Raw genomic sequence first — 13,770 nt, forward strand, 5'->3', positions numbered from 1 at the left:
AGAGCTAAGAGTACATAGCAAAATGAATTCTTGATATAGAATATTTGAAAATCCATTAATTGTTTTGTCTCAGGATAAAAAAAAAGAATACTAACAACTAAAAAGCCAATCATAAAGAGAGGCTTTTACTGTTATAAGGGAAACATCATATTTACGCCTACCTGTTGGAGTAATTGTTGGATCCTATCCATATCTTTCTGTTTATCTTCAAGAGCTGTTTGTGATGTTCTAAGATGACTCTCAAGATCAGCTCTCTGGGTAGCAAGGGATGCTTCAGCAGCAAGTAATAATTCATTCTAGAAAAAAAGGTAACATATCATGTCAGAGATTTATTTCAAAGCAAGAGGAACCCTCATTAACTACATGCAATAATAATATCATTAAAAACTTAAAAGACCATGTTTCAGATCAGAACTCATAAAATATAAAAGTTGTTAACAAATGATTTTTGTTCATTTTTTCTTCACATATTTTGTGCAAAACAAAAAAGGCTCCAAGATAAGTAACATTTTGTTGTCATGAACACCCTGCTCAATAAAAAACATAAAACTTGGAACATAGATTTTAAAAATCTATGGGCTGAAATCTGTACCGAAAAATGAAAGTGCAATCTTACCTTTGATTTGACGTCAGCTTCTGTAGCAACAAGTTTTTCCTGCATGCTTGCAAACTTGCTGGTTGTATCAGCAAGATTTGTCTCTGTCCTTTCTAGTTTGGATTTCTCAGATTCAAGTTGACTCTTGGCCTTAATATTAAGAATATAGAGCAAAATGTGCAACTAGAAGCTAAATATTACAAGGAAATTAATGTTTATACTTTACATTATCTTTATTGCATGTACAATGGTAATAATGGTAGAAATAACTTGCAAGAAAAATGCATTCATCATACTACCATATAAAACAATATTCATAAATAACCACTGAACCCCCCTCATATTATGTCAGGATAGCCTTTAAATTGTACAAGAAAAGTGACACTTTGAATCTTTTAAACATTTTAACAGTATTATCCACAAAAGTAACTCAAATACAACTGGTTCCTCTGTCTCAAAATTCATGAATATGGATCAGATTAAAATGAATCATTGAAAACACATGTTTCTAGACTAAACTAAGAAGATTGATTATAAATCTTACCTCTTTGAGCTGTTTATATAGCTGTTCTGTTTTCTCATGATGTTCCTCAGCCTGTGTTTCTTTACTTGCTTTCAAATCAGATACTTCCTTTTGGAAAACATCCTATGATTTACACAGAAAATGATGTCATTACAACTATATATATTGCACAAGTGTATGTGAAAAGGTAGTACTTTGGTAACATTTCAAGTTTCACAATAAAATCAGCATTGATTGGCTGTTCCACTAATAACGTGGCTGACATTTATCATTTATATCATATGATGCCTACTGGTGGCTCTGGTATATTACAGTGCATCATGGTATAAAAAGAAATGTCAAGAAAAAAAAGTGCTACATGTATTCTACATTATTATTCAAAGGGTATAGAAAAAAAAAAGAACTTACTACTTCTTGTTTAAGTTGCTGAATGACAGTTTCAACTCCTTCTCCTGCCTGAATCTATATCAGAGAAAAAATAACATATGAGAATGACTACTATCTTTATCATTTATGGTGCTCTACTTCTCTTTAATGCTGTAATGCTTTGAATTAAAGTTGAAAGCAAAACAAATTTGGGCGGAATCCTTTACTATGATTGGCTAAAAGGATCTGTAACTATGATTACTATCATAGATGACAATCTCTATTGAGATAGTACCCTGGGGTAGTTTCACAAAGGTCTGTGTGTGGTATATTATGTATTGTCCCATTGGTCAGATGATGATCATAGGTCGCATGCTACCGTATAATAATCAATTAAACTGCTTGTTACATATCATGTGCATGCACCAAAACACAACTTTTAATTAGACTGTAACTCTTTGTCAAAAATCCCTAGTTAATTTTTAAAAACAATGACAAGAAATGTAACTTCAATGTAACTTCAAATTTCAATTGATTTGCATGAATTGTTTTGAAAGAGAAGATTCAGACTTACCTGTGATATTAGATCTGTTTTCTCTGATTCCATTTTGTCATTAACCTCTTTTTGCTTCTGAATTGCACTCTCCAAATCTGATATTTTAACATCTCTGAAAATAAATATTCATACAGTGAAAACAAAGCAACATCAAATAACTGTCAAAAAGCGATGGCATACACCTCTTTCAACACTATTCAAATCTTACTTATATTGCCACAATTGCGACATAGATGAAGCCATGAAATATATTCTTATTAGTTACAGCACTCTTGAGAACATAAAATTTATAAATTCACCAAGAAGAATGTCTTTTAATGATTGAATAGTCTTCTACCTTTCTGAAAGATTTCTTGTATTTTCCTCTAATAGGGCCTCTTTGTCTCTTAGTTGTGACCCCAGGTCATCACTACGGTTACTCTCTTCTTCATACTGGTGTTTGGTTGTATCAAGCTGCTGTTGTAGAGAATTCACTAAACCCTGTTGTTCCTTCAAAGCTTCCTCAATCTGAAAAAAATAAGTCAATAAGAAAATATATAGCACACAAATACAGAATATACATGAATGATTGAGTGAGTTAATTGCCAAAACAAACAAGATGAAATTCATATAACAGCAGATTTGTTACACATTTCTCTGGAAAAGGACTATAGAGAAAAAGCAGATAAATGTGGATAAATATATGATTTAACTGGTTTAGAAAATGCTAAGCATGATGATGGTGAATTATGTTTATAAGGTATTATTACCCGAATCAGTCATCTGAATTGATCATTTACAAAACTGTATTGCCTTAGATTTCATAAATATCAGGAAGGGATAGGCATATCATTTGTATTTTCTGCATGTACTAAATTTGCGTGTAGAGGTGACGCAAATTATACCTTTGTATTTTCCCTGGTCTCACATCTAGGCATCTGAGGGCAAGTAGGTAGAGATTCTTGTCATTTTGATCAGCGCAACGAAATATATGTCATAATGTCAATACTGCAACCTTGCAGATAGAACACAATGGTTTAGCTTAGAGCCACAGTCTGCTCAATATGAAAAAAACAAACAAAATCATATTCTTAAAGGATAAAATATGTCAATTTTCACGATTTTGCTTGAGATGTCTGATTTGGATAATAAAAATATTGACTGGCTCTTCTTTCGAGAAACATAAAATATATTGCCCATAAAAACCATATTGCCTCGTCCAAAGACTCGGGCCAATATGATTCTATTGTTGGCAATATACTAGGTGTGCCCCTCAAAGCCAGTTAATATTACATAATTTGACTCAGTTTGCTGTGCTCTTATTTGAGAGGTTTTTGTAAAAGACTGTAACTCAATTATAACTTACTTTATTATGCTCTAGTTTGAGAGATGTAAGCCTTTGTTCAGTCTGTCTGATTTGATCTTCACCGGATAGTCTACTCTCAGATAAATTTTTTCGAAGTTTTTCCATCTCATTGTCTCTGTCATCGATGGATGCTTGGAGCTATGTAAGGCAAAGTACAAAATACATAGAGCAGCATGTAATCACAAATAAAATTTATTTTCTCTTAAGTGATGGTGAACCATGTCTTTATTATGATCATGAACAATAAAATGAGGTTATTCAACCAACATAAAACTAAACCATGAAATATTAACCTGAACAACAAAAAAATCCCTGAAGATATGTACATGATTGTTGGCATCTTCTCTTAGACATTTTACACCTAGATATATGGTAATCTCAAGTTTCATAATAAATGAATTTAATGATCATTCTAAACAAGCAGCTCCTAGCCTTATTCATAAGAATCAGTGTAAGGATTTTCACTCCTCTCTATTCTACCAACACAAATAAAAAAAATAAATTTCTTTCCAAATTCTGCCAATTTCATTATATTGGTTTGAACTATCTTTGGTCACATGACGGGGTTTAGACCAATCATCTGTCTAGATAATTATGATGGATATAATACACAATAAACCTGTAGACTACTGAATTCTGTAATTCTCACAGGCTTCTACATGAGCCATCCAACTGCAGTAGGCCACATGTTAAAGATGTAAATCATGTTAGTCTGTGACAATTCATCAAATCTTGTTCAAATGATTCTACATACCTTGTCTACCTGCTGTTGTAACTCTGTATTTTGATTCTCTTTGCTGATGAGTTGATGCTGATGTTGCTGCTCACTAAATTCAAGTTCTTGCTTCAGCTTCTGATTGGCAACTTCCAATTCCTGTAGCTTATCACTGGCCTTTGGAAACAATAAAGATGGATGTAATGCCAATATAACAATTTGCATTCTGACATGATATTTGAAATTTTGTCTTTTAGTTCATTGGATGTGTATATTATTTTATTTTGTGAATCAGTATTCAATTCAACTGTCAAGCTGCAATCATGTTTCAATAAATCTTGAACAGAATTAATATATTTAGAGGAGGTAACATAGAGTTAGAAAATATGCAAATAAGTATAAACTGATTGAAAGAAGAAGACTGCAATGAACTGAAGGACATGAATAAACATAGTATATAAATATGACATTGTTAGAAATTTGTATTGAATAATTGGCTACATAAAAACACACCATATATGCCAAATACATTCAGAACAATGTAAAATTAAAACCAAATAAGAATTCCAGTTTACAGAACAGAAATAAGTTCAATAATATTAGGGTGCGTTTATGCGCCACTTTTTTTTACCCTAAAATCATGATTCTGCAGAATCATGATTGTTTTGGGTCAAAAGTGAAAATAAACGTCTTTCATGTCACATACATGAAACACAGAAAAAGGGGCGTTTGGAAAGATGTTTCTGTAGAATCACAAAAAAAAAGTTGTAGAGATGAGATCGTGATTTGAATCAAGATTCTATGACATCACTGTGTCAGGCTTATTCCGGTGTGACTCGTCAAGCTCAAGGTGCACGTTATGCTCTGTGTATGTCATACTGTGTAATGCATGCATTTCTTGTCATGTGCATTCAAGTTCTTTGTTGGTCACCACATCTTCCATGGCTTTTCATTTTTTTTGTCACGGTTTCAACTTTAAGTTCTAGTAAATGAGGCAACTGGACAGATAATGATCTCAGTTGTTCTTGAGTAAACAGTGTCAATATTAAATTGGATCGACGCTGAAATTCACTTCCAAACACCATCTTCTATAAACCGACAAGATGAATAGAAATAAACAAAATGAGGTATGATAGAATGAATTCTGAAAGCAAAAGATTGATTTTTCAAGAGCCGAAACATGTGTGAAATACCTGTGTCAAACTGTGCACTGTGAATGCGCACTGGATCGGCCCAAATAGAGGAGAAATAGCCTTTTAAGAATGAAGGTCGTCTAAACCCTGATTGTTTGGTATTGTGATTCATGTTTGTCTTTTGAATCATAATTAAAATTGTGATTCCTGCTTGAGGTTGCATAAACGCAGCCTCACTCAAATATCATCCTATAGCTCCCCTGTATTTTTCCCTATCATACCTTTGACATTTGAATCTGTAGATCAGAACTTTGGTTGTCTTTTGTGCTTATATCTCGCTGGAACTGCTGGCGGGTGAAGTCTAGCTCCTGTTGTACTTTCTCCTTTAAAACCTCTGTTTCTCTTAAATGTCCCTGTGCCTGTGTACAAATTGACAAGGATGCACATGTGGGATATAAATTATTAATCTAAAAAAAATGCTTTCAGGGATACATGACAGATATTTTCCCTTGAAATATCTGAATGTATGTTCCCATGTGAATGTTGTTTTTGTTATTCTGTTTGTTGTATGGGGAAATGCATATACAAATGAAGGGAAAGACCAAAGTGGATAGGGATGAAATAAATGAGGAATAGAACATTATATATATACTTTCATATTTTGATTATAATAACAATAGTGACTACAAACCTCAGTGAGTTTGAGTTGTAAGCTATTATTCATCTCTGTAGTTTCTTTGAGCTGTTGTTGTAAGGCTTGACTACTGGATGATGTCTCATTGATACTGGACTGTAATCTAACAATGGAACAAACATACATTAAGATTCTAGTGAGTTTTTCCCTTAGTAGAATGGATGATGATAAATGACATAGATACCTATTAGAACATGGAAAATAAGAGTACACAAAATTGATTGTAAGAATGGTGTTTCTAAAAAAATTAGATAAATTATGCACAATCAGAGTAAAATAAAATTAAGAACAAAACATGTATTTAATACACCCCCCAAAAAGGAAGTATATAAACCTCAACATCATAAGTTTATTCTATCATTGACAAAAATAACAAATAATAAAATGGCTTACTTTAAAACTTCTTCCTTTTTAGGAGCACTCTCTATCTCTGTCTGTAAATTCTTAATCTTAGCATCTGCCCTGTAATGAAGATAGGTATACATATTAAAGGTCAAGTCCACCTCAGAAAAATGTTCATTTGAATCAATAGAGAAAAATCAGACAAGCACAATGCTGAAAATTTCATCAAAATCGGATGCAAAATGAGTTATGACATCTCAAAGTTTTGCTTATTTTTAACAATAGTTATATGGACGAGCCAGTTATATCCAAATGAGAGAGTCGATGATGTCACTCACTATTTCTTTTGTTTTTTATTGTTTGAATTATACAATATTTCAATTTTTACGAATTTGATGATTAGGACCTCCTTGCCTGAAGCACAAAATGTTAAAATAATGGAATTCCACGTGTCCAGGGATGAATGAAACTTCATTTCACATGACAATGACGAGAAAATCAAAATATTTCACATTTCATATGATAAAATACAAAAGAAATACTGAGTGAGTGATGTCATCAGTTCCCTCATTTGCATACCAATCGAGATGTGCATAATACTGTTTTGTGAAATGAAGCGAAACTTTAAAATGTCATAACTTTCTTATTTTACATCCGATTTTTATGAAATTTTTAGTGTTAAGCTTGTTGAAATTATCTCTTTTTATTCAAATCAAGTTTTTGTTGGGGTGGACTTGTCCTTTAAGGAGGAAACAATTGCATATATACATACATACATACATAGGATAAATAAGGAGCGCCCAAAACTTGTAAATTCGTTGTGCTAAACTTGGGAATTTTTCACAAGTCCATGATTCTACATACATGAAGAGTCTGCCAAAAAGTAAAATGCAGAAATGGGAAATAACTCACTATGAAATTGTTCTATAGAATATTGCTTTGACAATATTCTATGAACAATGCTAAAACAATCAAACCTTTTGTTTCATTCATAAAAACTAGATTGAAGTCTTTGAGATGATGAGAAATATCTTTAATTTAAGATTAAACAAGCTTGTTTACTGTTTGTCGTTTGGTTGCAGGATTTCATTTTCAAGTCTATAGATGAAAACAAAGACCAGCTCAAACTATTTTCCATATTGTAAAGAAACATAAATTACACAAAATTATAAAAACATGACCATGAAGAAGAACCATCTATGTTCATTAGGGATCAACAGTACATAAAATCCTAAAACAAAGAGCATGGAAGTTACATTGATGCATCTCCTGACACACATTGTCTCTGAGGACAATATTGAGATTAAATAGATAAAAAATATATTGGTATACTTACTCTTCATTCCTTGTTTTGAGTTCACCACATTGTTTTTCTAGCTCCTTCTTTTCTGCTTCAGCTTCAAGACTCATCTGGTCCATCAAAGTTTGTATACTAACCAACTCTTTCTTTAAAACTAGGATGTCATCATCAGCAGTTCTAAGGTAATATTTGTTTCAACAAAATACATTCAAAATGATGACGAAGCTTGTTATCTCAAAATAATAATACTCATTCTTGAAGCAAACTTCAAGCAATATACAAGATATGAGCTCTTAAAAAGATTTCCCATTATAAAACATAAATTAATCACCATTATAAACCATCCAATAACACCATGCTACCATTGTCATCTGGTCAGATACATACTGTATAATCAGAGCAGGAAGGATAAATTTTCATACATCTTATTGTCAACACAAAAGTTAATCAAATATTTCCAAGACTTATGATAAGCAAATTAATATTTTTATGAACAGTGTGGGCCATGGTCTGTTGTATTCTCTTAATGTCACATCTATTAATATCAGTTCTAGCAACAGCATCATTCTTTGTTTGGTGCTGGTGTATCAACTAAACCCAATACTACCAAACCTTTGAACTAGGCGCATAATTATTTCATGTCTAAATATTATCATTCATAGTGTACTTCATGCTAATTTATAATAATAATAACTTTACCTTTGTAATGCTTGCGATTCCAAGACCTTGATTTGATTTTCCCTGTCCCTCAGCTCAAACTGAAAGTTATAAAATGGATTTAAAATGGTCAAACACAAGAACAAAATGTACAAATTCAGAACAATCATGATGACATTCTTCTTGTTTACCTATAAATCTAATATTTCTACATAATATTCTTCATATTCAACAAGAGCATTAAAATTTCATACAGAGTTCCAAAATTATTAGGAGTAGTAGATTATCCTGCTGTATTTTCATATTATAAATAGCATTATGGCAAAGAAAAAACAAAATGCTGACTTACTTGAGTGTGTTGCAAGGTTTCTTTGAGAGCTAAATGATGTCCTTTCTCTTCATCTAGCTCTGCTCGTATTGTAGCAATATCAGCTGCCTATTGACGTCAAAGGAAAATACCAGTCAGGATTTCGAGACCAACATGATACTAATAACACACTTGAAACATACTATACTGTGCAACAAACTATCAAGTCTATAGAATAGAATTAATGCCAAGAAACATAAGCATTTGCAATACCAACTATTTTCTTACAATACTGCATTACATACTATATTGATTATACATGTGTGCCTGAATGACAGACCCGCTAAAGTAAGGATAAGAGTATTAAGAACGCTTCATATGGTGCATTATCATCGTCTTAATTACTAAAACTATATCCCTATAATTCAATAATATTTTACAATGGAGTTTTCATTTCATTTTAACAAGGCTATTTCTCATAAAGAATCAGTGAGTTGATTCTTTCAGTCTCATTCTTACATAGATAATAAGTTAAATGCCCCTGGAAGTCTTGCATGCATCATGCAATTCAACATTTTAGGACTGTTGACATTATGATATTGAAATACATTTAATTATTTCTATTTTTCATTTATCATTGGAATACACATCTAACAATCCGAGGTCATGAGGAACAATGCTGTGGATGCTTTGTTTCAAGGATTAAGGAAATTAATGGATATGACCATTTGCTTGAATTTTCATCTAAGTTTTTTTACCTGAGATGACCTATGACCTTAATTGAATTAACATGGCTAATACTCTTCATAATCAATTTCAATGCGCATAGAATCAAGCTATTCCTTTGTTGAGTATCATTTGTGATATCCAATTATCATCTTGCATAAGTGTCATTTGCTTTTGAAGTGAGGAACAAATAAAAGTTCTTATTATATCAAAGTTAATTGATCTCAAATGAATTTCGGCTTTGACCAAGTAACTTAAGATTTATTAATCATGCTCATTTGATTTGGGATACATGTTAACCATTATATCAAAATGTATTACACATCAAAGACTTGTTTTCAAAAGTATATGATAATTAAGTTTTTGTTTTAAGTTGACACTAGTTAACCAACTTCACATACTTTTGACCTTGGCTAATACCATGGTCACATTTGCTCTACGGCGGCCATACGGCGAGTCGAAAACAGCCGTTTCAACATTTTTGTACCAACTACATATAGGTGGTTTGAATTGAAATTAATAAAATGGCTGTTGTCGACTCGCCGTACGGCCGCCGTAGATCAAATGTGACCTAGGTATTAGTGACCCAACACTATATTCATCTATTTGCTGATAATCAATAATCATTACATGAATTTTTGTATGGATTAGGGACTTTTAATTTTTCTTAATTATCTTTAAAAAAATAAAAAATCTTTTTCATATTAATACTACAACATGGTTAAAGGTAATTTAAACCAAACTGACCTTTGACCTTAATCATGTTACCTGAAAGTCATGTGACATGATCAGTGGTACTTCAAATACCCTGATGTTCAAGTTTCATGAAATAGGTCCTTATATTTAAATTAAGATGACATATCAAAAACTTAACCTTGGCTTAGATTTGATGTTGATGATGTCATCACCAACGCCATTGCCGCCACCACTGCCGCCGCCACTGCTGCCGCCACTGCATCTCGCTTCTGCTATGCAGGCAATACATCAAATAAAACTGGGGTCATATTCTGAAAATTGTCTGAAGAAAAATATTCTTGTATCTTCAGAGTTGAAATAACATCCGAATTCCGAAAATTCTATCTTATCTTGTAACTTTCACTGAGTGTGTAGGATGTCAGTGCTATAATGATGCGTAAAGTTAGAAACGACAAATAAATATCTCTGTGCGCAAGATAACATATCGAGATACAAGGTATTCTTAAAATTCTCTTATCTTTGCATCCTGAATAACTTCCTTGCAAAATGCAAGAAACTTTATAAGAGGTAGGGGCTAATGTTACTTAATGTTGCATGTGATATTTCTCGGTCAAAAATGATAATTTCTTGCTGCATCACACAAGAACATCACGTTATACAAAAAAAAACATTTTGAAGACATTGCAGAGACGGATTGGTAGACTTTTCAGCAATTAAAGGTTGGTATTTGAGATGATGTTTCTTTTCAGAGAAAATATGACTGGGATAACAGCTACATGTACTTTTTAGCACAGTAGCACACAAGCATAGCATCAGGGGCACAAGATAAGTCATGTCAATAATGCACTTAATTATTTTTCTGAAGAGATGCTGCTATTGGTTAACCTTAATATATAAAAAAGTTAAATGATTGGTTGATGATAAAATATTAGGGCGTGTCAGAGATAAAATAAGGGAAGTCCTTACAGAGATAAGACAATTTTCAGAATACCAATTTGACAGAATTTTATCGAGCTGTTATCTAGTAGAGTTATAAAAATATACACAAGAAAAGTTACAAGGTTTATTTAGAATACCACCCCTGAATCTTTTTTACGAAGAGGGGAAATTATAATAACATAGAAGAGACAATGTTGTTCTTACCAAACTAGCAGCCTTTTGCTCCATTGCATCTTTGATGGTCTTATAATTAGCCGCTGTCTGTTTGGACTCTGCTAAATCTTGTCTTAAAAGTACAACCTCAGAAGATACTGTTTGTATAATCATAAATTAAATCAAGTAAGAATAATGAGCAATGTGTCATTTGACAAAATAATATTTTACGCTGATGTAATGGCTTATCATTGTATATTGTGATGTCAGGAAATTATTGCATTCGGGGGACTCTCGTTAAAATAAGAATCACACATAAGAAACACGAATCTTGAAATAAATTTCCATGTACTCACAAACGTACATGGAAAGTAAAAATTTCATTGTGATAAAATTTTCAGAGATGACTATATATATGGGCTATTCCACGGTTACTCACGTTACATTTGGAGACACCTTGACTCATACTTGGAGCTGTAACTCCATTATTATTGATAGGAACTAAACATCTCCGTATCACAACAAAGTACACAGTCTGACTATCCTTTGTATAAAAACAAAACTTGGGAAATTCTATTATGCTCCTGGCAAATCTTTGGAATGTGTCGGTTACTCACGTTACAGATTTGTCCCAACCTGTGGAATTGCCCATATATATATATACATATAATATAAATGACTGGACAGTGTGTGGAACTGCATATAATAGTACGTTACAGTTGATATATCAAACAGAAAAAATGAACTGCACAAATTTTTCTACAAGAAATAGGATAAAACAAGTGGAATGCCTCTGGCCGTCTCACCTGCATCACAAGCTTCAATATAGCAGCAGTGCTGACTTTGAAAACTACTCTAACTCGCACAAGATGTTCAGTGATACATGGTTACTCTTATGTCCACTTTTTATGAACTAGACCAATAAACTTACAGAGATATGATGGTTGTTCAACAAAAAAACCCAACATGGCCAAAGTTCATTGGCCTTACATGACCTTTGACCTTGATCATGTGACTTGAAACTCGCACAGGATGTTCAGTGATACTTGATTACTCTTATGTCCAAGATTCATGAATCAGATCCATAAACTGTCAAAGTTATGATGGTAATTCAAAAGTTATACCCAATTCGGCCAAAGTTCATTGACCTTTGACCTTGGTCATGTGACCTGAAATGCGCACAGGATGTTCAGTGATACTTGATTACTCTAATGTCCAAGTTTAACGAACTAGATCAATAAATTTTCAAAGTTATGATGGTAATTCAACAGATACCCCCAATCGGCCAAAGTTCATCGACCCTAAATGACCTTTGACCATAATCATGAGACCTGAAACTTGCACAAAATGTTCAGTGATGCTTGATTACTATTATGTCCATGTTTCATGAATCAGATCCATAAAATTTCAAAGTTATGATGGGAATTCAACAGATACCCCCAATTCGGCCAAAGTTCATTGACCCTAAATGACCTTTGACCTTGGTCATGTGACATGAAACTCACGCAGGATGTTCAGTGATAATTGATTAACCTTATGTCCAAGTTTCATGAACTAGGTCCATATATTTTCTAAGTTATGATGACATTTCAAAAACTTAACCTCAGGTTAAGATTTGATGTTGACGCCGCCGACGCTGCCGTCACAAAAGCGGCGCCTATCGTCTCACTCTGCTACGCAGGTGAGACAAAAAATTATTTGGATATTTCTTCTGGTCCTCTCTTTCCCTATTAGTCAATTACATACTGTATGGATTCCTCTAACTTAATAATAGTTTTCCATGTCGAATTTATACATCTTCAAAATTATGAAGAAAAAATGATAACAAGTAAGCTTTACAAATTTTGTGACAGCTTCAAACACAGTAAACATGTACTTACAGAGTGACCTGCTCTCCTCTGACTTTTTCAATTGCTCTTTGAACAAATCTGTATCATCCTGTCAAAATATCAATCAAATTACATACATCATGTAAACAATTAAATAAATGCTGTCACAATTAGTAATGTATGATTCACATAAATTAGTATGTAAATGTGGTATATGTGAGTGCATAGTTTGATACATGTATAAACACTATGTTACAGCAACATTCATATACCATTAGCATGCTCCAAATATTAGTATGGATTCTGTTTGCCATCTGTACGAAATGCCTACATTTATTGAATTCAGCTTCGAATTTTTATGAAGACAAATTATCCAATTGAAGAGAAAGTTGCTCTTTTTGAATGCCAGATTTTAAAGTGGGTATTATAGTCCATAATGATTGTAATAACGTCTGCAAATGTTGGTTATAGCTACCTCTAACTCTCCATTGCAGTGACATTAAAACAGAACATGAATTATTGTCAGATGTTAAAATGATTAATTAGTATCTAGCAACAGTATACCCAAATACTTTGTATAGAATCTTTTTTGCTGAAGTAAATACAAATTCTTCCAAAATATATTTTAAAAAATCCTAATTAGAGGTTCGCCTCAGACAAAGTTGGTTTTTATAAAAGAAAGAAAACAAATTTAATGTCATGTGATATAAATTCCATTAAATGCCATTTTCTCTGAAAATTGTAAATTGCTGCACCTGTGCATTCCACATTGGACATCTTATCATTTCATACAAGCTTCTTTAAGAAAAATGTTTTCAGTCACCAGGAACCATAATATGGAATTTATAATTACACGGGGCATCTAATTATAAATCAAAATTTTGAGAATTCAAA

At 32.6% G+C, this 13,770-nt stretch overlaps 1 protein-coding gene across 2 annotated transcripts in view; it reads right to left on the reverse strand.

The window, feature by feature from the left end:
• LOC121410162 (early endosome antigen 1-like) overlaps positions 1–13,770 on the reverse strand; it is a 37,752-nt gene that overhangs the window by 15,923 nt on the left and 8,059 nt on the right. For both annotated transcript variants that reach the window (XM_041602065.1, XM_041602064.1), the window contains 16 exons: positions 12,928–12,985; positions 11,099–11,205; positions 8,576–8,662; positions 8,269–8,327; positions 7,606–7,746; positions 6,321–6,389; positions 5,925–6,030; positions 5,515–5,652; positions 4,140–4,277; positions 3,386–3,523; positions 2,378–2,547; positions 2,059–2,152; positions 1,527–1,580; positions 1,140–1,241; positions 617–745; positions 162–296 (listed from right to left, as the gene is read on the reverse strand). In XM_041602065.1, the coding sequence (XP_041457999.1) occupies positions 162–296; positions 617–745; positions 1,140–1,241; positions 1,527–1,580; positions 2,059–2,152; positions 2,378–2,547; positions 3,386–3,523; positions 4,140–4,277; positions 5,515–5,652; positions 5,925–6,030; positions 6,321–6,389; positions 7,606–7,746; positions 8,269–8,327; positions 8,576–8,662; positions 11,099–11,205; positions 12,928–12,985 (1,725 nt within the window). The remainder of the gene's footprint in view (positions 1–161; positions 297–616; positions 746–1,139; positions 1,242–1,526; positions 1,581–2,058; positions 2,153–2,377; positions 2,548–3,385; positions 3,524–4,139; positions 4,278–5,514; positions 5,653–5,924; positions 6,031–6,320; positions 6,390–7,605; positions 7,747–8,268; positions 8,328–8,575; positions 8,663–11,098; positions 11,206–12,927; positions 12,986–13,770) is intronic.

The sequence above is a fragment of the Lytechinus variegatus genome, chromosome 3 (genome assembly GCF_018143015.1).
Source record: "Lytechinus variegatus isolate NC3 chromosome 3, Lvar_3.0, whole genome shotgun sequence".
NCBI classification, from domain to species: Eukaryota; Metazoa; Echinodermata; class Echinoidea; order Temnopleuroida; family Toxopneustidae; genus Lytechinus; species Lytechinus variegatus.